The sequence below is a fragment of the Carassius gibelio genome, chromosome A22 (assembly GCF_023724105.1).
Source record: "Carassius gibelio isolate Cgi1373 ecotype wild population from Czech Republic chromosome A22, carGib1.2-hapl.c, whole genome shotgun sequence".
NCBI lineage: Eukaryota > Metazoa > Chordata > Actinopteri > Cypriniformes > Cyprinidae > Carassius > Carassius gibelio.
This window is the reverse complement of record NC_068392.1, coordinates 18,338,430-18,365,212: the sequence shown is the minus strand read 5'-3', so window position 1 is coordinate 18,365,212 and position 26,783 is coordinate 18,338,430. Positions and strand designations below refer to the sequence as shown.

The 26,783-nt window shown below is 36.8% G+C and overlaps 2 protein-coding genes across 3 annotated transcripts in view; both read right to left on the bottom strand.

The window, feature by feature from the left end:
* Nucleotides 1-1,542, bottom strand: part of LOC127943024 (ligand-dependent corepressor) — a 42,028-nt gene extending 40,486 nt beyond the window's left edge. For both annotated transcript variants that reach the window (XM_052539114.1, XM_052539115.1), the window contains exon 1: nucleotides 1,422-1,542. In XM_052539114.1, the coding sequence (XP_052395074.1) occupies nucleotides 1,422-1,518 (97 nt within the window). In that variant the 5' untranslated portion in view covers nucleotides 1,519-1,542. The remainder of the gene's footprint in view (nucleotides 1-1,421) is intronic.
* Nucleotides 1,543-23,888: 22,346 nt separating this feature from the next.
* LOC127943038 (V-type proton ATPase subunit e 2) lies at nucleotides 23,889-25,141 on the bottom strand. The gene is made up of 4 exons (XM_052539147.1): nucleotides 24,942-25,141; nucleotides 24,742-24,789; nucleotides 24,437-24,536; nucleotides 23,889-24,350 (listed from the first exon to the last, which is right to left on the bottom strand). Exons 1-3 carry the CDS (start codon nucleotides 25,043-25,045, stop codon nucleotides 24,443-24,445), a joined length of 246 nt encoding a protein of 81 aa, XP_052395107.1. The 5' UTR covers nucleotides 25,046-25,141; the 3' UTR covers nucleotides 23,889-24,350; nucleotides 24,437-24,442.
* Nucleotides 25,142-26,783: the final 1,642 nt, after the last annotated feature.

The following is a 26,783-nucleotide window of genomic DNA, read 5'->3' as shown; positions in this document are numbered from 1 at the left end:
TAACCTCTATGACTTTCGCAGGCCTAAAAACTCACAATGTTTCAATTTCACCAATATTATCGCCATGGGGGACCTTGTTAAAAGCTCCCAGTCAAATATCTTTCCCTTTTCTTCACAGAATAGCAATGAATTCACCCTCCCAAAAAAGCTTTCCCATGTTTAGTGTCCCATTTATTATTATATTCAATATCTGATATTAAGGCAGCATTAGACGCTCACCATTCATCGTTATATCTACAGTACAATGTTGTGGTTGATAGAAAGAGTGACCAACATTTACTCAAAAGCTGCAGTTAACAGATGCCAAAAGCCACGGGTTTTCTTTCTGACATTAAAAGGGAGATTAACACAAATCTAGGGTTGAAAACTAGGAAACCTGGCGGTTAAGACTCGACAGATAATCTCCCAATAACATCAGATACGGCGATTTAAAGGGATTAAACAAAGCTAATGAAACGTTAGATTTAACGGGGGAGGGGCGGGAAAACAACAGTTTCTGACATATTTTTGGAAATGAGAACCAAAAATGAGTAAATAACAAACAAGAAACGTGACTCTTGGCTTCTTAAAACCAAATATTGTTGATATCTGCTCGACATTTTGGCTACACTGGAACATCTCGTTCATGGACTGCCTTTCTGCTTCAAAGCGAGCAATCGATTGACGAAAAAAAAATCAAAACTGACTCAAATATCAGCGCATAAAAATCTCCTGACTTAAGATCAATGCGTTACGTTAAAATGTTTAGTGAAAGACGAATGTGGCCTTGACAAGGCCGCGATAACAACTAAGCAATATGCGCAGTGTCATTTTCTTTGTCAACCCCCACCTTCCCCTAAAATACAAAATTATTTTCTGACATTTCCCCATTGCAGCAATGCGCGCTCCCCCAGCGCCGATGATTTGAGGGAAGGGAGGGCACGCGCGCGGTGGGGCGGGGACGCGCACAGCCCTCCCCCCCAAATAATACAGTAGCCTACAATAAAGCAGGGAGCGCGCACACTGGCAAAACGGACGCCGGTGATTGGCCAGTGCACAATTCCCTCTGTACACGTAACACGCCCTGCTTACAATAAATAAACATCGCCTAAAATTTCTCTAAAAAAATAATAACTTAAAAGAAATGACGTTGGGCCAGAACACCAACTGTTAAACATTCTAATAAAAACACAAATATAGCTCCAGTATTAATCAGATATTTATCGTCCGCGCAACTAAACTCATATCTGCGATTTTTTTTTTTTTTGGATAAGGTCCAGCGGGTGGTGAGCGGCTATAAGGAAAAAAATCGTGGCGAGAAAAAAATAAATAAATGCACTACAGGCAATAGATTTTCGCAGGTCCCCACACCAATTAAACACATTCAATCAGCACGCGATGCCCAAATACACAGTTCTGCATGTTAGGTTAAACGAGCTTACCTACACAGTGAATGAGTTTATGCCTCCACGAGTCAAGCTCCTGCCGAAAGCCGCGCCTCTCGATCGTACATTGCTGCCTTCTGCACAGACTCGCCATTTTCTAGCGGCCCCTCCCGCGGGCACGCGCCTTCTACCAGGAGCTTCCCGGCGACGACGTCATCAGCTCCCTTCCTCTCTCTCTCTCTCCCTCTCTCTCTCTCTCTCTCTCTCTCTCTCTCTCTTTGAAGGTAGCACTGAAGGGGGTCTTCAGTGCTGCAGCACTGACATGTCCCTCCCATATCCAAATATTATTCAGCCTATGAGTAAAGCTTTATAGTGCATTTCGCTCTGAATGAGTGAGGTCTGGGGTGGGCTTGAGAACTGTGCTATAATAACCCCTACTTATACAACTCGTGTTAACTTCTATGTTAGACCATTTTCATTGCATCAAAAGTTGTTAATACTTTACTATAATAAGGGGTGGATCATTTTATCATTTGTTTATTATTAATGCAACAGTACTGGCGATAGTTTTCGTTAATAGGCATAAATGATAACTTTGTCTAGTGCTCTAGCCTATATATATATAATTTTTTGGGTTGGGGTTTGGGGGTTGGGTTAAGACAATTCCAAGGGCCCGGCGAGGCAGCTCAGGAGCCCCAGAAACCACATTGACACACACTTGTTGATGGCTGTCAGTTTAAGTGCCGGTGATGCAGTGTTGCCAGATATTGCTATGAAGACAAATAAAAGAGATGGGCACAATGATCCACATCTCTTATGTTCATTTAAGACACAACTGTGGATGGTAGGAAACACATCTGTAAATTTCTCCATGTGACTCCAGTGGTTTGACCTCAATTTTATTAAGCGACCTGAGTGCTTTGTATGCACTACAAATATAATTGACAACTTTATTTAGGAGAATATTGATCTGTATTGTGCGTTCACAAGAGCATTATAATGCATCTGTGTTGTGTTCATAAAATTGAGGTTAAACCACTGGAGTCACATGGATTACATTAATGATGTCTTTCCCTTCTGGACCTTTGAATTTGTGAGTTGCATGACATGACTGTAGAGGGTCAGAAAGCTCTGGGATTTCATCAAAAAAGATCTTCATTTGTGTTCCGAGGATGAACGAAGGCAAAAACTGTCACATGCTATAGTTAGCAGTATACTTTTACCACTGGTAAGAAATAGACTGTATAATCTGAGAATTATAGAGAATTTAAAAAGTTGGTAAAGTATTTCAAGTATTTCAAATACAAAATACTGTCTCTCACAAAGTATTCGATTACAAATTACTTTTTTTGGTCAAATAAAATACAAATGACAAAATATTCAAAAGTAATTGAATACCTATAAATAGCGTACATTAAATTAAAGTGGTCATAAGATGCAATTTCAGTTTTCTTTCTCTTTGGAGTCTTACAAGCTCTTGGTGCATAAAGAAGATCTGTAAAGATGCAAAGACCTAAGTCTCAAATCCTAAGAGATATTCTTTATCAAATTAAGACTTGTCCACACCCCCAAAAAACGGCTCATTGTAACAAGCCCCACATGTCTACATCACGATGTGGGAAGATTAGCATAACGCCGCCCAAATGTTTCCGCACCGCCATGTTGAGCGAGTGGAGACCGTGTGAGGGAATCGAGAAAAATCGATTTGCTAACGTTTGGCTCTGGTTGTGTAATAAGCAAGGACTTCTGTTCCCTCACAGTTCACGCTGACAGTAAAAGTACAGTACGGTTGAAGGTAGGCTGTTTGTTAAGTGGAAATAGAGTGACTGACAGCTTTTATTGTACTTACAGCGGCGCTGCAGATTTCTATGAGTTACTGTGGTAACAATTGAAGAAAATGTTATATAGGCGGGCATGGGAAAAGAAAGGCAAATGAATAAAAATATAAATGGATTATACATTCTTTGCTACCTGAGAATAGTGAATGGTATTTTTTTTCTCTGTGTCATCCAGTCGTCTGCATGATTTTTCTTTCTTGCGTGGAGAATGTGATGATTAGCTGGATGTCCAAGTTGTTCTTTTCCATACTACAAAAGAAGACAGAAAAGGGATATCAAACTGTAAAAATACAGTAAAAGGAAGAATATGTGGAACTCCAGAGACTCTAGATGTGTTTTTAGGGTGCACTCATTGATGTGTTCATAGACGGGCACAAGCAGGGCTGTAGCTATAGTGGGGTGAAAGATGGAAACATTTCGTAACACCCAAAAGTGTACATCTATTTCAGTAAAAATCCTCTACAAATCCATTTAACTGGAATGTAATAAGCATTAATGTTACCTTTTGTCCCGAGCTGCAGTTCTCCACGATCTTGTCTCTTAAAAGCAAAAAGCCATAAAATATTTCAGAAATTTAACTTGAGTATTCTGCAAATAAGCACTGAAGATACTTCATTGAGTGACCTGCACCAATGTTTCTTTCACTCAGTATCTCGCCATTGGTGTTACAGGGACACAGCGATGCGAACAATAAGATCCTTTACTTTCCCAGCAGAAGATGGAAGTCATGGGTCAAAAAGAGATTAAAAAGTGCTCGATGTGAATTCAGACTTTGCAATTAGCGGCAGATAATGTGAAAAATGTGCATTCTGACAGCCAAGGTCAGGACAGTCATTGGAGCGAAAATATATTCAATGCATTTTGTTTTTGGAAAATGAAAGATCTTTGTTGCGTGGTAAATCATAAATTCCAAACCAAACGTCTGCTGATACTAAACGATCATCTCACAGAGTGTCTTCTCCATCTTTAGAGACGGCTAAACACACACAAACTGAGGCGCTATATGTACCAGGGCTCCATGGACCCTCAAGGTCTTCTTTGCAGTATGGTATGAACAAAAGGCATCAGTCCCGCAGGGAAAGACAAAGCAGTCACTCACAAAGTGATCTGAATACACTATTTTGGTAATGATATAGTGTGCCGTTACAGACACGGTTTTGTTGTGTTTATATACACAGAACAGTGCAGGAAACTGATTTGTTGGAGCACGTTCCAATGGAGACCAAACTGAGTCTGACCTGTTGATTGGTTGCATCTTTTTATTTAAAAATTTTTTTTATGAACGTTATTGGCTGTATGACCTTTGAGACATTTCTGAACATTTAACATTTAAGTCTCCGAGAAATGACTATTGAACACTTATCCAGTCCCCCCCCGCCCCCACCACCCCCCCCGACTCAACTTGCACACAAGGCCAGCGTGTCTTAACTCTCTCGCTGCCTAATTCGTTCCTTAGCCTGGACTCATGCGTACCGCTCAAAGCGTTTAGGGATAATCTGATGTTCAAATACCAGTGTGGTGGGGGAGGGGCTTCACAGGCCGTGTTTCTTTGGAGATTGGGAGCGCAGTATGGGAGTTAAAGGGGCCAATACAAAAGATTAGGCATTGATGTAATGTAAGGCTTCTGAATGCGCAGTGTACGCTTTCAGTAAACCTTGATAGATCTGTTTAGGCTACTTAGTGTTTCCTGACTGAATTCGGTTACTGAATCTCCAGCACCACGCCAAAACAAATTATATTTCACCTGATATGAGCTTGTAGTCTGAATTCGATATGATGGCATAGAAAGACTGTGTACCACAAAATAATATTAGGATGATAAGATCATTTATGAAACACAAGCAGAATGATTTTTTTATGTAAAATACATATTTTATGTAATTTTCAGATTAAGTAGTCTCTACATTTTCACATGTGTGGTAGGCTGTGTGAAACATCCAAACATTTTGTTTTCTTAGTTTCAGTCTTAGTTTAAGTCTCTTTTGTATTTTTGCAATATACTGAAGCCAAATCTAAGAAGGTAGTCCACAAATCCCACATATTCCTGTACCCTGATTTGGAACAAAACATAAAACACACAACTCAACAACACTCACAAGGCACAACACACAAAACACAACACACACACCACAAAAACACAACACACACACCACACACAACACAACACATAAAACACAACACACACACCACACAAAACACAGCACACAAAACACAACACACACACCACACAAAACACAACACATAAAACACAACACACACACCACACAAAACACAGCACACAAAACACAACACACACACACCACACAAAACACAGCACACAAAACACAACACACACACACCACACAAAACACGGCACACAAAACACAACACACACACCACACAAAACACAACACACACACCACACAAAACACAACACATAAAACACAACACACACACCACACAAAACACAGCACACAAAACACAACACACACACACCACACAAAACACGGCACACAAAACACAACACACACACCACACAAAACACAACACACACACCACACAAAACAAAACACAACACACACACACACCACACAAAACACAACACACACCACACAAAACACAACACACACACACCACACAAAACACAACACACACACCACACAAAAAACAACACACACAACACACAAAACACAACACACACAACACACAAAACACAACACACACACCACACAAAACACAACACACACACCACACAAAACACAACACACACACCACACAAAACAACACACAAAACACAACACACACACCACACAAAACACAACACACACACCACAAAAAACACAACACACACACCACACAAAACACAGCACACAAAACACAACACACACACCACACAAAACACAACACATAAAACACAACACACACACCACACAAAACACAACACACACACCACACAAAACACAACACACACACCACACAAAACACAACACACACACCACACAAAACACAACACACACACCACACAAAACACAACACACACACCACACAACACACAACACAAAAAGGTCATTTTAATGAAATGGTAAAATACCAATCAGTTAGGATCGATTTAAGTCAATGAATTACTCACAGAATCAAAACCAGAACTGATATTATTTTACCTATGTAGTTGATTAATTCAAATTAATTTAAAAGGGACAATTTCTGTAGTCTATATTTTCCATCACAAGCTTCGTAGCACCTCAATCAACATTGAGTAAGGTGTTTTCTAATTAAATCATTTAACAAAGATTGAGATGTTTGCCCTGATCTGCATTCATTTCAAAATAGCTTTTCAGACACAATCTCAGTTTCCTAACTGAAAAAATATATATATATTTAAAAAAAATTAACAATTAATGTAAGTACCTGCAGAATTAATATATTCCAAGGAAATGTGTGGGTTACAGTAATTAGCTGGGCAGCAGGAGACGTATTAACTTAAATTCAGTCAAAGAAACAGACGTTGCTCTCTGCACGGCTAATTGCTACAATAAAACCTTCTTGTATTTTCTTGATCAAATAATTGTACTTGTGTTTGTATGTATTACAAAAGTTACACAGAACAAACAAATAATTAATAACAAATGAAACTAAACATAAGTGAATAATGTTGTTTTTTAAAAGCATTTGGGAAAAGTAACATCTCTGATACGAATGTTGTATTTTATTCTGGTGTCTTAATATATGTCACCAATCAAAACCTCAGAATAAATACTTGAAAAAAAAGAACTGCTTAATTATAAGTAGTTTGTTTTAAAGACACTCTCAAAGCAAATGTACATACTGATGAATATAATAATGACAGATCATGTGAGTAAAAGCTACACCTGAAAGTGTTTTCTTAAAAATAATTGGGTCATTTGCAAATTCCTGCTCTTCACTTACGAACATCAAAGCTCCTGATTGACACAAAATCCACACAAAGTCCTAATTATCAGGCAATGTCGCTTGATATTGGTTTGATGTTGACTACGTCACAGATAGTTCTCTCTGTGTAAAAAACAAAACAAAACAAAAAACAAAAAAACCCTGAAAATTAAAACAGGTGTCACGGCCCTGGACTCATTGTATTGTGTTTTCCCTCCCCATGTGTTCAGTGTCCCATGTTAACTGTCTAAATCTATGCACATGTGTTTATTATCCCCTGTATAAAAGTCTTTGTCTGTTCAGTTTGTCTCTCTAGGGTCTACTTGTTGGATGTTCTGTTACCGTTGTGTATTATCCCTGTGATTCCTAGATTAAATACTTGCTTGTACTTTACGTTTCTCTCTCGCTCATCCCTCGAGTCCCCTCTCCCCTACAAAATCTCCTGGCTAAGAATGTCTTCCTAGATTATGGAATAGGTAGCTCTGTAAGAGCTGACAGATGGGGAGCCTAATTTAGTAAACCATTAGCTGGCAAAAATGCGATAGCTCCCTTCCTCCACTACACTCAAATACTCACACACCGAGGCCTGAAGATTGTCATGCTGCTTGTGAACTAACACATAGAATATTTGGCCACTTTTATGCATTTTCTGATCAGAATATCTGCAAAATTCTGCTCTTCAACTGGATGTTGAAATATAATCTAAAAATATATATCAGAAATGGTAATATATAAGGAAAGGCATGCATTGAAAGACAATGACAAGCATTTTCAGTAAGAGTCATTGATTTCAGTAAACATGAACAATGTGACAGCTGAGCAGATTTCAGCTTTATGTAAATGTATGTCTATCAGTTTGGAAAAAAGACTGATAGAGTTGTATATAATAGTCAAACCAACAGTACATTGACCTGACAAATGTTCTGTTCATCAAAGAATCATGAAAAAAGTACCTAAATTTCCACAAAATATGAAGCAACACAGTTTTCAACATTGATAATAATCAGAAATGTTTCTTGAGAGTAAACACTACTTTATTGAAACCCTCTCTCTCTCTCTCTCTCTCTCTCTCCCTATCTATATATTTGCAAACTTTCCCAGTATTATTAGGTCTCTAGAAGCCCCCTCCAGTGCTATCTTCCTGTTTCTCTTATCTGACACACTTATTTCAGTGGTTATGGTACCCTATGTGCTGGAAAAAACGAGCATCCCCAAGCCCTGAGCAAATACGCTCTCACAAGAGATTCTCCAGCACATGAGAATGGAACCTAATGAGATTATGAGTTGAATCAGGTGTGTTAGATTAGGGAGACATCCAAAATATGCAGTGCTGGAAGGACATACAGGGCTGGGAATCTGTAATATTAATTTGTAACGTGCATTCTTAAAAATAAAAGTTTCTTTGTTGTCATCAACAGTTCCATGAAGAAACTTTCCATTCCACAAAAGGTTCTTTACAACTGAAGGATGTTCTTTACATTATTATAATGTTCTTCACCAAAGTGTGTTTGTGATTCTTTTAAGGGCTGTGCTCTCAAAAGTAGAGGTAAAACTGTAAGTATGATTAAAAGATGTATATGAGACAAAGTACAGAATGTCTTTATTAATGTCTTTATGTATGTATCTGTACACACATAGATGTTTTACTAATTAAGAAGATCAGCACTTTTAGGCTGCGTCCGAAAACTTAGGCAGGTGACTTGCTGCCTCGCTGCCGTCTCAGGCAGGTGACTTTGCAGGCAATGTTTTAAGGCACCTCGTGAAACAGAGTAATGGTTTAATGATCTACAGCAAAATATAGAGAGCTTTGATGATAACTAAGTGGATAATTAATCACTGCAATATTAATTTCTCGTTAGAAATGACATAAAAAGTGGAAAACGTTGATCAAAAACATACATTTACACACAAACTGACCACTGAACGCATTGTTCAGATGCCATCTTTATTTTTTGGCTTAATTGTCACAGAATGGAGCACACAGGATTGTGGGATATCAAAGGCAGCGACGGATACATCTATGCTGCCTTCAAAAATCGACCAGATGAAGGCATCTCGGAAGTGAGGAACTGAAGATAACATTGAATTCGGACGTGCCTTGATGCCTTCCTACACTGGAATGCGTCCTCCGAAGGCAATATTTTTCAGTTTTCATCCCACTATCTGATGTGAGCACAAGTATTGGGACAATTGCCTCCCAGGTGTTTGTTTCTAAGTGATCAGCTGTGTCACATTTGATGAGGACACACACAAACCAGGATAAACACGAGGGAGTTAAGCAAGCAATTTGGATGCTAACAGAAAAGTGGAACTCAATTAGAGCTCTATTAAAAAATAATGAGCGTGGAGAAATCAACAGTTTAAAAATGTCCTGAAAAAATAAACAACCCACAGCAATCATCAACGACCTGGGGAGCGTTTCCCAAAACCATAGCTGGTTGCAATACAATTTCCCATTGCCAACCAACTAAATTGCTAGCAGGTTAGCAACTATGCTTTTGGGAAACGCATCCCTGGTGAAGTGCAACACATCTCCTTCACATAGAGTTGATCAGGTTGTTGATCGTGGCCTATGGAATGGTGGTCTACTCCTGGTTTTCAGCTTCTCCAAAGTGCCAGACGCCATCGAATGTGAGCATTTGCCCACTCAAGTTGGTACAACGATGAACTGCAGTCAGTCGAGACCCTGATGAGAATGACAAACATGCATATGAGCTTCCCTGAGAAGGTTTCTGACAGTTTGTGCAGAAATTCTTTGGTCATGTAAACTGATTGTTGCAGCATCTGTCCAGGTGGCTGGTCTCAGATGATCTTGGAGATGAAGATGCTGGATGTGGAGGTCCTGGGCTGGTGTGGTTACACATGGTCTACGGTTGTGAGGCCAGTTGGATGTACTGCCAAATTCTCTGAAATGCCTTGGGAGACGGCTTATGGTAGAGAAATGAACATTCAATTCACGGGCAACAGCTCTTGTGGACTTTCCTGCAGTCAGCAAGCCAATTGCACGCTCCCTCAAAACTTGCGAAATCTGTGGCATTTTACTGTGTAATAAAACTACACACTTTAGAGTGGCCTTGTATTGTGTTCAGCCTAAGGCACACCTGTGCAATAATCATGCCGTCTAATCAGCATCTTGATATGCCACACCTGTGAGGTGGATGGATTATCTCTGCAAAGGAGAAGTGCTCACGAACACTGATTTAGACAGATTTGTGAACAATATTTGAGAGAAATAGGCTTTTTGTGTACATATATACTAAACAAAATTATAAATGTAACACTTTTGTTTTTTCTGTATATATATATATATATATATATATATATATATATTACATTTGTAAATACTATGAATACACAATTACTGAAACTTAAAGAGTCTTAGGGCCCTATTTTAACGATCTGAAACGCAAGTGTCAAAGCGCGAAGCGCAAGTAACTTTGTGGGCGGGTCTCGGCGCTGTTGCTATTTTCCCGGCGGGATAAATGGCTCTTGCGCCCGGCGCAAATCTAAAATGGGTTGGTCTGAAGTAGCTTCATTATTCATAGGTGTGGTTTGGGCGTAACGTGAAATAAACCAATCAGAGCGTCATCCAACATTCCCTTTAAAAGCAGGTGCGCAAGTTCCATTACGGATTGCTATTATTATGGCGTATTTACCAGGCGCACGCCAGGAGCGGTTCACAGCCGAGGAGACTGATGTTCTTGTAAGAGCAGTGAAAGACAGAGAAGTTGTGTTGTATGGGGATGGGAGAAACCCACCCAAAATAGCGTCGGTTAAACAGGCGTGGGAGGAAATAGCCACAATTGTTTCATCGATTTTTTTTTTCCTGGTTCTTGACGGACAAACAAATTTATCAGATGTCCTTATATACATATATGTCTTGCCACTATCGGGCAAACAGGTCTGATCCTTAATTACTACAATTAGCCTGAATAATTTGTAAGCAAGATTTCACAATGATTTCCGTCATCTCATGTGTTAATATTTTTTTAGTGTAACAATTTATGATTTGCAAAAATAACTGTTGCATCTGTGTAGATTACATGAGCAAAGTGTATGCGCGTTGTGCACGCTATACATTATGGTCAAGCATGCGCCCTTAAAATAGCATAATGAACAACGCGCAACACGCCACTGACTTTAGACTAGGTTTTTTCTGGTCAGTGGCGCAATTGTTTAATGGAACAGCAAAATAGCACCAGGGATTGTTTGCGCCGGAACACGCCTCCTTTTTTGCGCTGAACCGCCCAGGGAGCGCAAGTTCATTCACTAGTTTAGCGACGTGCTTCTGTGGAGGGAAAAGCGCGCTTTGCGCGGGTGCAAAATAGGAATGACACATGCGTCGGTGTACAAAGTCAATTGCGCTGGGTGCAAGATAGGGCCCATAGTGTTAGACATTTCATCTAAACTGTCACCTATATTTTGTACTGCAAATCTACAGTGATGATAATCATAATCATGACCCATCATCTCACCCAGCTGCATGATCTCAAATAAAAGCATATTTAAGAGAACTAACATTTGGTGGCAAAAGACTATTAATGTATTTCAACATTTTAAGGACTGAGTTTGTCTTTTTTTTTAGGGCGACCCCTGAACATAACATTCATTCTGTTTAACTGCAGGCATTTTGTAAACATACTGTATTTATAATAAAAACTGGTCATAAATATTTGAAAAATAAAAGCAATTGAAAAATAAATATAATGGCCTACACAGACTATTTAAATAGCATATCTTTGAAGAAAGGGCACTATTATTTAAGGTTTTAGTTTGCAGATTAATTGTACTTATTTTACATTACATGATGTTATTGCTACTTTAAGAAATAGACAAAAAAGAAACACTGACAACACTGCCGACATTAAGCATGGTTTATGTCCTTTTGATAAAATGCATTTTTGTCTGTAATCTCTCACACAGAACATTGAATATTTAAGCACTGAGGCACAAAGCCAGCTTTACTTATTTTCTATGTTTCTGTAGAACATTTTGTGTCCAGGAATCTGTGGACAATGATACTGTGATAGATGTGGTACTTGAGTTCTCAGCAATGCACCACAATGTGAATATATTATGCAAATTACTGTTTGTTTTAATGTCTGCTTTTATTCATACTGCTGGTTGCTTTGCCAATTTCAGTTGTTTTGCAAATCTTTTACTTAATATTTATTTTTGTTGTCATGTTGTTGTGAATTGTGTGTTAAATTTTAAAGTCCATGCACATCTAAAATAAAAGCAATAAAACATAAGTTCACTCTCTTTGAAAATTAGAAAATTAGCATCCTTGACACATGACACATCTGCTTGTTTGTGAGTTTTGTTACATCTATATTTTTTCTTGTTTTATTATTTTTAAATTAATAGTGAACATATTTAATTTAAATCTATTCCATATTTTCACTTTCAAAACTTTTTTGGGTTGGTCTGATCGACTGTGCAATCGATTTTTGAACTAAAAGTGACAGCCTTAATTGCAATACAAATTTATGTGTTACTATGGTAAGTTCTGGACAATTTTATTCATTATAAATTAATCTAACATCTGATCATACAGGAGAAATTAAGGCAACAGCAGCTGGTCAGTGCATGCCACTGCTAAGTCAGTATATGAGTGTCAGGGTTCTGCCCTGTGCATGAGAGCTGTAATCGGGTCATTAAATTTAGGCACGACAGCACCTGAGCCCGACAGATTTTGCCCCGGGCCCGACAAATACATTTTGATTGACAGCTTTTTAAAAGCCCGAACCCGGTTGCTGCCCGATATTATTCAAATGTGCACACACACAAAGCTCTTTTGCCTTTTTTGTCGAGAATGAGTCATTTATACATGTTTTAACATAATTTAGTCATAACTAATGTAGACTAGACCACTTGGAAGCAGTGTTAATTTTGTCAGCAAATTCGGATTTAGTCTCAGTCTTAGTCTTTTGAATAACACACCATTTAGTTTTAGTCACATTTTAGTCATCTGAAATGTTTTAGTCTTAGTCTAGTCTTAGTCGACTAAATATCATAAGAGTTTTAGTCTTAGTCTAGTCTTAAGTCTTTTAGTCTTAGTCTAGTTTTTTTTTAGTAGAACAAAGTCAACTTAGTTGACTTGACTAAATGTTTCCATCAGTCTGTTATGGAATGGTATTTATAAAATAAACATAAGGCCTGCTCAATGAAAAATATACATGCTCTCTGAAAAAGATATGCATTCGTCCTGAATGATATGCAATGCATATGACATTCTTTCAAGATGAAGTACAGTATTATTGAAATAGACAACCACCTATATTATATTTGTATTGTATGTTCATTATATTTCTTTATTTGTGATATTTACACAAAGTTTACATTTTTTTAAGTTTGTTTTTGTTCATTTAAAATAGCACTGCATAGTCTTCACTGTAAAATAAAATACACAATCAAACCAAAATGTATTCAGACACCTTCAACATTTCTCACAGTATCACAGTTTATTTGCTGTAGTTTAGAAATTGGTAATAATATATGACAATAACTCAGGGTTAAACTGTGTCAGAACAACAAATTCATCTTGATAATGTCTGATGCAATGCTTAATTTGGTTCAGTCTGTGGTGTGAAAAGGTTGCATTAGCAATTAAAGAAAGAAACACTTAAGCAAAACATGCTCAGGTCACTAATTTTTGGGGTTTTTTTTGGTATTTTTTAGTCGCTAGTAAAACAATATAATCTATTCTATCTGATTTTTGGATAAATTCTTGTTAAAACTACAAAGTAATTTAATCAAGAGCAGTGAGTGATTTACTTTCATTTTCATACATTAAAGACACTGACAGCAGAGCTAGTAAATTAGGCGCGGTCACTTTAAGAGACAAATGCATCCATTATAAAGATACGCATCCGATTTCTTTCCAACTCTTTACTTTCACTGAAGACATAACTACATACCTTTTCGAACACACTTTCCAAGACGGGTATTTCGACATATTTAGTATGTATTTGTTGTCGGTACAAAAGCAAGAAGACTTTGAGACGCGTCTCTGCTTGCTCCCTGAACACCAGAACACCGCGCTGCTGAATTGAGCTCGTTCACTTTTCGCTCTTTTTCGTATGTTTATTAAAAATGCGATTTGTATTTGTTCGTTCAGGTGCAGGAGGACGCAAACGTCCTGAAAGAGAGCTCGGTTCAGTGTTGCGCGAGTCATCAGCTGCTCAGTTCTACTGTCCCGCATCGCGGGGCTGAAGCCAACTTGATGTGTTGAATGCTCGGAGCACGTTATAAAACGTATTCTTAAAATACACATTTCTGTTTTATTAATGCTCATATTAAAACATAGCATTACACATAAGTAGGTACAAAAATAATCAGTGATACATTTACGACCCCATAAAAATTTGGGTCGCAATGGCATTTCAAAAGGTCGCAGTGTAGTTCCCTGTGTAAACAACTTAACTGTTATGAAAACGTCCTCGAAACTGTGCGAATTTCTGCAAACTCATCTTTGATCTCTTTTCTGTGTAACTGCTGCTGCGTTTGTTTAGCTGTTGCGCTTACATTTGCCGCGGCTTTTTAAAATGGCTCGGCTGCTTCTGCATAGATCAACCTACCCTCAAAGATTCGCTCTGATTGGATCTCTTCTCCATTCGTCCCGCCCATATATTTTCGTCTCATTTTTATTCGTTGACTAAAGTGTCAGTTATATTTCGTCACGTTTTTCGTCATCATATCTGACTTTTTATTTAGTTTTTATTTAGTTTTCGTCCGTGAAAAAGGTTAGTTGACGAATATTTTTCGTCATAGTCTTCGTCAACGAAATTAACACTGCTTGGAAGTTGGAATAAAGAAATAAAAGAAGTCCTCTGTAACATCTTAACATCACAGCACTCTAAATAGGACTCATTTAGCCTATAAATAGACCAACGCACCAATAAAACTAGTCTTTTTTAACAAATTTAATTAAGATAAATTTTAAATTAAGATGGGTATTTGGCAATAAAGAAATTAAGATAAAGGCTCCATTGCATTTGTTTCTCCACTAGCAGATGACATTTAATAAAATAATAATGCCAACATTAGCGTCAATACTCTGACCAAATTATGCATTTAAGGCTCAATGAATATTTAGTTATCATTTGAAAAACCTTTACTTACAGAGATAAGGCTAAGCCTACATGTTTTTGTGGAGAAAAATTATTGAATCCACTGTAGATGTCTTCAGCACGTTTCTGCGCTCACTGATGGTGCGTCATTATTCACTCATTATTCTCATTATAAACACGGTCAAAACTTTTCCACACCTCAGAGTTTGCTTTAGTTGCTGGTGCAACCAAAACGTAATCTCCAAAGGCAAGCCTCTGTTACACCTACTCAGCATCCATTTTTGCATCTTTCTCACGGTAATCGAAACACATCACATGACCGCTCATTTACCTCATAAATCAGACCGCAAGCCCGAGCCCACGTAAGATGATATAAATTAAGCCATAACCTGACCGAACGTGTCGGGTCCCATCGGGAAGATCTTCAGCTCTACTGTGCATACCCCTCTGTTTGTTTTGTAAATTTTTTTGGTTTTCGTGTCTATGTCTTATGTTTCTGCACATGGCTTTGTTTTTTTCAGCCATGTGTCTTTGTGTTCCCTTCACCTTGTTTCCCCTTTACCGCTCCCTTTTTGTTAGCTGTTGTCTAGTCCTTTTTGGTCAAATTGTGCTCACCTGTGCCTCATTTGCCTTTCTCCCTATTTATAGTTCCTCTTGCCCTCTTGTCTTTGCCGGTTCATGGTCATTCTCTTCCTCACTGTCTCTGTCTGTGAATATGGCTGAGTATTTGTTCCTTTTCCCTTGCCTGATTTGTCTTGTGCCCTAGTCTTGTCAATTATTATATATTATATATTATTATATATGTTACACAAGCAAATTAATTAAAATAAGATTAAATTCATTAATTTATACAGTTCTGTTTTGCAGCATCTTGAAAAAAAAATCTATTTTTTTGTTGTAAATTAATTGTTATATTTTAATTTTATTGCATTTTAAAAGATTGATGCAATATGACGTTTATGATAAAATTTTATAAAATCATAAAACTTTGAATTCAGAACAAAAGTAATAAATTGGAAAACACAATTTATGAAAACATTTAAATTGTATTTCATCGGGCCCTAAAGTAAAATATAGCTTACTCACTTGAGTAACTGTGAACAAACTATTTATGTTTAAATCCATTTTCATGATCAAACATGTGGAAAGGATTTAGACTACTTGGACAGTTAATGAATATTGTGATTAATATTGTTAATTTCTCATATATATTGTGATAATACTTTCGGCCACATTGGTATCCCAAATCGAAAGTGTGTGTTAGCCTTTGATATTTTATCAAAGTGAAAAATAAGGCATGAAAGTGAAGAAATAGAAAGCTGCTGCTTAATAGTGTTATACTGCAGCAGAGAGCCCCAATGTGTCCACGGGCCATTGTGTGATCAATGTGCATGGTGTGGTCTAGCGGTAGTTAAATCTCTGAGCTTGTAAATGAAAGGTTTTCAGGTTCAAACTCTTCTAGGATGATCCAGTAAGAATTGCATGATTGAGCAAGGCACTTAACCCCAGGTTGCTCCAGGGGGACGGCTCCTGTATTAACTGTTTTATTCAGAGTCACTATAGAGAAAAGCATCCGCTGAATGACTAATTAGCTCAATCATTTGTTAATTAATTAGTGTCCAGTGCAAGACACTTTGGCTCACATAAGCACTCCAGTTATAGCAAGCAGAACAAGGCTGGTAACTAAACCTGATATGGATCAGCTTAATATATTAGTCAGTATTATTTTAAACAGTTGTCCAATATAGATAGATAGATATTGGGGTACTGTCGAACAGTCTTTAAGAAAACTATACAGGCTAACGTTTTCAAGACAAGACAAAAGAAAATCAAAGAATTTTAGTGGGAAAAAATATTTATACATTTATGTAAAAAAAATAAAAAAATAAACACAAACAACCTTTGAATTAGACAAAAAGGGTCTGCAGCAGTTAAATGTGAAAATAAATTTAATTAAATATATATTTTACTTTGAAGATGAAGGAGGTCTGATTTTAACCCTTTAAGACTTTTGTAAATATTTGTTGGTAGAATACGGCCCTCTTCGAAAACTAATTGAGGAACCCTGGAATAGAGGATTATACTGAAGTGAGCACATAATGGGAGTGAATCACTTACAGTAGTTTATTTAAGAATATGTTCATCTGTTTTTCTGAGGATGCTATTTTACATCTCCCTGTCATCACAAAACTCTCCTGCTCTGTTGACATAGGGACATTGTACTCGCCATGATTTGCATCACCCGATCAGTGCTGCAACAGTAGCAGTAGTTTCCCAAGCGTAGGGACTGTCATGACAAAAAACTGAAGCATTCAGAACTGTTCAGCCTTTACTTGACATTCAAAGTGTTCTAAAATATATTGTTTTTTGTTTTGTTTGATTCATTTTGCATACTAATTTCCCCCTTTGTTTTCAGCTTGCAAGACCGAAATTTTTGGTAGCTCTATATTTCTGATCAGAGTATGGATGGAGAGCAGAGTTGCGTGATTTTGCCTTGAGCAGGAGTGTTTTTATCTTTTTATTTAAGACTCTCACTCCAGACTCACTTCAAAACACTCCACCACAATAACATTCAAATACCCCAAGTGTCTGCATGAAGATAAGATAAGATGTCTGAGATAAAGCTGGAATTTGTGAAATATTGCTGGAAAGACATTGAACAAATACCAAACGTGGACTGAAATGAATGAAGTGTGAATGCAAGTGTAGGGACAGCTAAGGATTCGCTCATTTAAGAAGATGAACGATGAAAAAAAAGTTCCTTTCACATGTTGCAATAAGGGGCTTTCACACCAGAGAAACGTTTTCATAGTTCGTATATCGATTGGTGGAACTGTCTTTTTAGTGTGTTTGCACCGCAGGAATTGGGAAAGGTTTTAGTTTCTAGTTTCATTTTTAAAAAACTGTGTAAATGCACAGTTTACATTTACTTGCTCCATGAACTAACGCCACAGACATACAGAACAGCGATAGATGAGCTGATGGTGAAGTCCAGACCCTTCTTCATCCTCCGTCCTCCAGTTGTTGACATTGTTGAATGCCGTGCTTACATGATGTCACTATCTGCTGACTTAAAATGTTGTTTTCGATGACCGTCCTGGTGGCCGGTTCTTATAACTGATTTCCTCCTATATGTGAAAAACCCTATAATATCTAAAGAAGTGCTATACTTCACTACATTGTTTCAGATGTGTAGTCCATTCAGTATTTCAGTAAACGATACCATCATGATATCTCATTATTGTAAGTGTACTATGCTTATTGACATCCACCCAGCAGGCTGTGGACATCTATATAATGTCAGATTGATGTTGGACATGCCTTAAGACAGACGTTGCATTTTGGTTGAAAATGAAAATCGTGTTGACACTGCTTTGACGTTGTCTGTGATTTTGGTTAGAGAACCTAAAAACAACAAAATAAGAACGTCAGCTGACGTCAGTATTGGACATAAATTTGACATAGAAATTAGACGTTGAAATTACATTGCATTGAAATTACGCAACCAAAATCTCGATGTCCTATGATGTTGTGATGGTTCAAGTCTGTGAGTTTAGACTTGTTTACACCAAGACAAATATAGAACGTTATTTCTTGGTTCTCAAAAATTTTTATAAAAATAAATAATAAATTAAAAACACGAATGGGGACCAAAAACGAACATTAGTGGAACGTTCTGTGTTCGCTTGGTAGACCACTTCCCGGGTTGACATTTCATTTGGTAATGTTAGGCAGTTTTGATTCATATGCTGTTTAATGCTTGATTATTGCGTTATTTTACATATGCATCTGCTTACATTCGCGATCTAATATTTTTGCTTCTTCGTCGTGTTTTAATCAATATATTCAGTACTCTTTCAGAAGATGTATTCTAGCACATCACACTGTATAACAGCGGAAACAGACTGCATCGAGTTGTAAATTACAAAAGATTTTCATCAATGGCAGTTCAAAGGATAGTTCACAAAAAAATGTACATTCTGTCACTAATCACTCACCTTCATGTCATCCCAATGATATTTTTGATGAAATCCGAGAGCTTTCTGACTGTGCATTTTCATTTTTGGGTGAACTAACCCTTCAATGTGTCTATTTAGACTATCACAAGCTGTCAGTAAGAGTTATATTCTCTTTTCTTTCACACTGCAAATAATTGGACCAATTAGAGTCACACTTTTGGTCTTGTGCCTGTTTGAGGGTTTCAGACCCAAATCTTTGCAGTCCTAAAGCTGTCACTAGTGCGGTACCTTTTCAAAAGGTGTAAATAGGTATTATTTATGTACTAATGAGCATCTGTAAGGTGCTTATATGCATCATTTAGAGCTAAATAAGGTACAATTGTGTACCTTTTAAAAGGGTACCATCCAAGTGATGGCTTGTACTTTTTTTCTGGAAGTGTGCGTACATGGTTTGCAACAAAGAATGGACGCATCGATCACATTTGCAAACTGGTTTTCAAATTTAACTGATGTGTAAATGTTAGTGGATGTCAGAAGGAAAGAAGTGAGCACCCGTGCTGGAGAAGTGGTTGTGGAGATGCGAGAAGAAAAAATGGTTCAACTAAGGTTTGGCAACAAGGACAGTCAGACGAGAACTTTAGAGAGGAAACGCAGAAATGTCAGAGCGACAGCTCTCTAAACAGACCGAGAATGAGGTGAAGAGGGAAGATAATGACTGCTCTCTGTATAGAGTTTCTTCTCATTTTGCTCCCAGCAAGAGTCGTAAATGTAGCATAGAAAAAGAGTTTTTTTCTTCTCATTTACTCATTCTGCTACTATCTACTCTTTGCATGACTCATATATCAATGCTTTTTATCAGTTTTAGAAGAGACCACAGGTTTGTGCCTCAGCAGAAGAATGAAACAGTTCTCTGAGGTGCAGAAGAGCACCCGCTTGTGGTCACACATCAAACTGAAACCTCATGCAGGATTAAATCACAAATGAAAGACCAACAGTTCTTGTTTATAATAAACAACAACATAAACGTAACTCTTTAACAAGAATAAGTATTGAAATTAGAAAAAAAAAAAAAAAACTGCACATATAGTTCTATTAAGAATATAATTAGATTGTCCAGTGACCATACAGAGGATAAGTAGTTTGGAGATTAGAAGGACAATATTGTTCTTTCAAAATATTGAAAGCATCTTGTTTTCATCAAAACTATGATTAACATATAAAATATATTAACATTCTTGTGACCCGACAGAAGATAAATAAATAACATTTTACCTGTCAAAATACTAAAAGCATTCTGTAAGCATTATTGCACTGTCAAAAATCTTACAAATATAGCTTTTTTTTTTCAAATCACATCCAGAATGGTTCAGAAAGGTTTTCTAAGATCTGCTGCACACATCTTCAGGGAGAAATGCTTGGTGAAAAGGAGAAACGATATTGTGAAAGTAACTGCAATATAGCTTGCAAATCATATTTTAATGCAATGTTATGAGGAACATCTCTTAATAAAATCAGTCTGAATGAATGATAACACAGAAAGAATAATCAAACGTTCCGTTTAAAATGTCATGGTTCTGTATCTCTTTGATTCTGCTTCTAGAGCCAGACACTGGAGGAGAATGTGACCTGAAGCTGCTCTAAATCTATCTTTGATAAAGATTCAGCGGGGATCGACACACACTCCACTGCTTCTTTCAAAGCGTGAACCTCATACTGCCGAGTTACCTATAAAAATAAAAATAAAAAACGGGGGAGGGACATTGCAATTTAATGAATAGTCTCTTTTAAACAAGGTCAAAGGCATAGTTCAGAGTCTGTTCATTCTGATCAAACCTTTTAGGATGAGACAATGATTTTTTTCTTGTTTCAAAAGTGCTCTTACACCATTGTGCGACTCTTTGTCATGGCCTTTGAGGCACAGCTCGTGATCAGCAGGTCTTGGGGGAAGGGTTTCTTCCAGTGTTTATCATGAATAACTGTATAACAGTGAATGTATCTGTGGTATGAATGCGTGGTGTTGTTGCCATGGTGATGTGATGCTCACTGCTGTGCTGGGTTCCACGAGGTGATTCTGGAGCTCTCTGGCATCGTCCCAGCGTCCTGAAACACACACCTGCTGACCCAGGACACGCCTCCCACAGCTCCTACAACACACAGAGCGAAATTAGCTCTTAAAGGAACAGTTCACCCAAAAATGACCATTTGTTAGAGATGTCCTCGCCCTCAGGCCATCCATGAGTTTGCTTCTTCATCAGATTTGGAGAAATGTAGCATTGCATCACTGTCTCACCAGTGGATCCTCTGCAGTGAATGGGTGCCGTCAGAATGACAGTCTGATAAAAACATCACAATAATGTACAAGTAACCCACATCACTCCAGTACATCAGTTAATGACCTGTGAAGCCAAGAGTTGTGAAAAGAAACAAATCCATCATAAAATCAAGCTTTTTTTTTTTTATAATAACACTTCCTCCAGTGAAAAGTCTATTTGATTTTGATTGTAAATGATAGAGTACATTTTCTGCAAAATTTCATTTATGGATTAATTATTTCTTTAAAGACACATTTGTAAGATACACATGCAACCAATGGTTCAATTTGACCGTGTGAAAAACTAAAATTAAATACTGCTCATTTTCCTCTGCTCTCTGACTGACAAACTATACTAGACCGCTCCCACATAAACAACAGCTTGATTAACACACTGACGGCACCCTTGCACATGATACGTCTTGTATCTCTTCCTGACAGATGACAGGTGACTTTGATTGTGTTGATTAATTTACAGGTTTCCTAGACTCATTGGCATTTAATTAACCTCAGTTTTTTGTCTCCCAGTAATCAGAACGGGTTGCTATGAGAAAATCGCAGTGGATATTGTATCAGGACTGACATGTTTCTATTAGCCGGTCTTTGTACTGCTATTTCTGTGAAAGGACATTAATCAGTTGCCCTTCAGGGTGAATGGCGACAAATTGCATGATTTGACACAGTCACCTGGTCGTGTTTAAATGATTACTCTTAATATACATTCAGGAAGAGGACAAACAGAATAAATCTACTGCAACGTCTCCAACATAGGTTAAGTATATTAATCAATATTTAATATTTAAAAAAAATTGATGGGTTAAAGAAGATATATAGAAGAGAGTGACAAAAAACAGAGAGAAAACAAAAACAAATTCCTCGTATGTGTAAACATACCTGGCAATAAAGCTCATTCTGATTCTGATTCTGATTCTGAAATATGATTTCTCACCTGTATGTGTGAGAGCATTTGAAATGAATAACACCTCATGAAAACTAAGTAGGCTACTTAAAAAATAATTACTTACTTCAAAGTAGATCAACAGAATTCAAACTGTCAAATGCCAATAGCAGAAATAAATAAATAAATAAATACTGAGACGACTTTGTTTTGCGTTGCTGCAGACTGATTCAATTCTGAGTGCAACACCACGATTTACAAGTTTAGCTTTTTAATATTAATGATATGGTCCTGACGGAAGCCTTCTTGAAACGTTATGTCACTTACTGTAAATAATTATTTTGAGATATGTCTGCTAGAGACTTAATAGTGCAATAGTCTACCTCCGGAAGTAATCAATTTTAATTTTTCATTCAAGGGGATTGACTCTGAACAAGTTTGTAAAGACAGATGAACCATCAGCTTCGAGATTGATTATGAATGATATACACTTAAATTGAAGCAGTCATTAAACAATGTTAATCAGCGCGATTACTGGTGAAGAACTGCATTACCCATAATCCTACAGAAACTTAACGACCAATCAGAGAGTCGAAGCTCTGCAGTGCTCCGCCCACTCTTAAAGCACCGCCTGCAGGTCTACATGTTTTTAGAGACTTAGGTCTCTGCAGAGCAAAAGTGGGCGTTTATCACCATGTGGGTGTTTTCAAACAGCTGGGTGTTTCTGAATCATGCAATCTAAATGATCCCCCTTACCCAACCCCACCCCTAAACCTAACGTCACTATTACATCAACCAATCAGGAATCATGGTGTAAAAACACCTTGATCTTGTAACTCTCATTACTTTCCAGCAGAGACCTATACTTGTGTTTTTATGGCCTACTAATATTTGATTTATAATCTGGTTAAATTACCAACATAATATGGTTGGTTTGTTTGTATATTATTAATAAAAAAAAAACTGTAAGTCAATAGTTTTACTTTTTTTTTTACTTTTATTACTTTGTTCACAGTGCTGTATGGTACTCTAGTTAATTCAATTTTTCTTTTTGTCTGATTTTCACATACTTTCTGCTTCTTATATAAGTTTGTGATGGTGTGATTCACTCTCATGGCAGGCTTTACTCTAAAGAACATGTAATTACTTGGAAAAATACTTCTGAACCAAGTCTGAAAAAGTGGGCCAGCACTGTTGTACTCTAGGCTAAACGTTTCATTAATTAATAAGCGTTAGTATTCATAAATTAGGATGCCCCACAGTGGTTGTATATCAGCTGCATGCTTTTCAGTTTCAAACAGGTCACAGTTAATCAGCCTAAAACACAATATACAGATGAATCAGATGCTGTCAAGGTCTTTTTGCTCGTTTTCTTTGACAAATTATTAATAACTGATCACTGTATAGTGAAGATAAGTTTTAAGTCAATTTGTGCTTTTGTACACACATTACAATCTGTAGCCTACATTTCTTCTTCTTGACTCATGCAAACCTTCTTCTGACATGAGACATGCACTTTTTCTTCTGTTTGTATGGTTACTCACTTACTGTACATAGATTCACATCCAAACTTGCTTTATTTCCTTCGTTCGTTATTTCCATCACATTTATAAATAAAAATCTTTCACAAAAAAAGAATAATTTAATCAAGTAAACATGGATACAGTGGCACATGCAAGTGAGGACAACATCATAAAAAAGACTGACATGTGCCTTAATGCCAAACAAAAGCATTTCCTCATAGTCATATACTCAACTCTCAGACATCCAAAGGACACAAACTGATTCCTTAATTCTTTAAACATCACAAGAATAGCACAATTACGTTTCTTTGTACATGTATATCATTTCCACATTTTCTATTCTTTACGTTGCATAAAGTACATAACATGTTCAAGTTTAAACTAAATAAGCCATTAAACATGTTTCATAACACCAATATTGTTCCCTTGGAGTCGATCCTTGACTATTCTGTGGGTTTTATTGATTATGATAGTGTCTTTAATCTTCCAGATGACACCTGTAAGACACGAGAATGAATCAGAAACATCTGTACGCTCATAAATCCAGTTTTTAACTCATAAGCTGATATGAACACCGGTGTACCTCCATCTACTCCCAGAAGTAGCGCAGATACCATATGGTCTCGTTTTTGAGCTGAGGTCCAAATAGAGGGTTTGTTTGGGCCAGTATGGCTATTAACCAGCTGTGATGGATATGAATATAATAGTCAATATTCAAAACAAACTGTTCATTTAAATTACATATAGCATCTACAGACAAATCACAGAAAAATGCACTGTGAACACTGTTACATTATAATGCATGGAGGTGTATTTATGTTTTTATTACAGTTACTCCAAATATTAATAACTACATTGATTATTTATATTAGATATAATTATACTCACAATAAATAGCAGCAAACTGCGGTCAGCACCAAACTGGTGATGATGACTCTGATAATAATAAAAAAACAGATAAGTAAAAAAATCAACCCTGATGTAATAGAGAATAATACTGCAGTAATAATATCTGAATGACACTATAGTGAATGCGTTTAAAGATGGATGGATCGCTTGGCCTTTACTCCAGCATCAGTCCTCCTCACCCTCTGTTTGGTCCTTTCGGTACAAAAAACGGGGCCACGACCCCGACCAGACCCCACAGCGTGGTGAAACAGATCATCGGTAGAGCCAGCGAGTGCGACACCATCGCGACACAACTGCGTTATTCTGTGATTAAAATATAAAGATATCAGCGTCTGATTCAACAGAGCCCGATCTGTCGCTATTAATCCTTCGCTCACGCCCACCTGCTTCTGATTGGACCGATGCTGCTCTGAGTCTGCTCGCCATTGGTCGGAAGGACTGTCACTCAAAGCGAATCCCTGCTCGTTATGTTGACGTAACAGTAGACCCATACGTCACTCAAAATATTAAACCACCCGTTCCAAAAGTCTTCTTGTATGTAATGTTTCTGAATTTGAAATTAAATATCTTGCTTTGTATGCAAAAGTGTTACATTTAAATAAAGAACTGGACACCGTGTTTGTATTTGTTCATTTAGGGTATTTTACTTTCAATATATATATATATACATATATAAATATAAACAATGGGTTATTTCCAGAGAAAATAATTTCTAAATTATTGCAAGATGTTTCCTCTAAATCTGTTAACGCTGTTTGTTAAAGCTTTTAAAAAACATAATCTAGGAGTTGTTAACAGATAAAACCAAATTACTTTAATTATTGTGATTGTGTGTGTGTGTGTGTGTGTGTGTGTATATATATATATATATATATAAGAATTTTATTTTTAGATTATATATTAATTAATTAATTTATTTTTTTTAGTTATTTTATTGTAACTTTTTTTATTTTATTTTAATATAATTTCATTTGATTTTTATTTTCAAATTTCATTTGAAATCATGCTGTATGTGAGGAGCATGTGTGGATCACTGCTTCCATCTTCTGGACAGTTGATGAATATGTTTTTCATGTGTTATTATGGCTTTCTTGTTCAAAGAGTCTGCTATATTGACCTTCCCCTCGCTCTTTTATTCATTTATCTATTTTAATTAGAATACTTGCAGAACAATCAGTGAAGCCAAAAAGTTCATTTTAGCATTAAACACAATCCACTGAATATTCACTTCCTCAAAAGTGAAAAACTACATTTGAATAAAAATATATAAGCTATGAAATTAAACTAGATGACTGTATAATTTAGAAGCAAAACATATCTTAAAAAAAAACCTTTGGTACACATTATACAATTTAAAGATGTTTATTCTGTTAACTATTTGTATTCTCATAAAATACATTAAATAAGATATAAATCATGAGAAAAATAAAGGCTTCTAATAATCTTTCTGTGTGCAAAACCATGTATTGTTGTTTTATAACCAATAAATGAGATGACACGCTATGGCTCTAGAACTCTCAAGCTTTATCTACCTTTTTGTTCTTACATGTCACGTGTTTTTTTACGTTACACTCTTACATCACGAGTATCACACTTGAATACATTACACTTTTATACAAATCCCCAGACCTAGTATTATATTAGAAAAACATCATGTTGGAGAGAGAGTTTTACAGTAGTGAGTGTCATAACTGAACGTGACGTGCTGTAATTTCTGTAAACTTAAATTTAACAATGTAAATACAATTCTGTCCCTCACATTAAGATAGGGCTTGACTTCAGATGATATAAGCCATATACTGTAGTGCATGAAAACCAAACTGGTGTTCTTCTGTTTCTTTTGGTGTATGACTCCCTCTTGTGTTGTGTTGTATAAAAGCACAATAATCACGTTTGTCTGAAATAACCGAGGTTAGATCTAATAATCACTATTAGATGGTTATTTAATTACGCAACAGGCCTAAGTAAAACATTTTCACAGTGTCACAGTAAAAGCAAACAAACTCCTTTATTTTTATAAC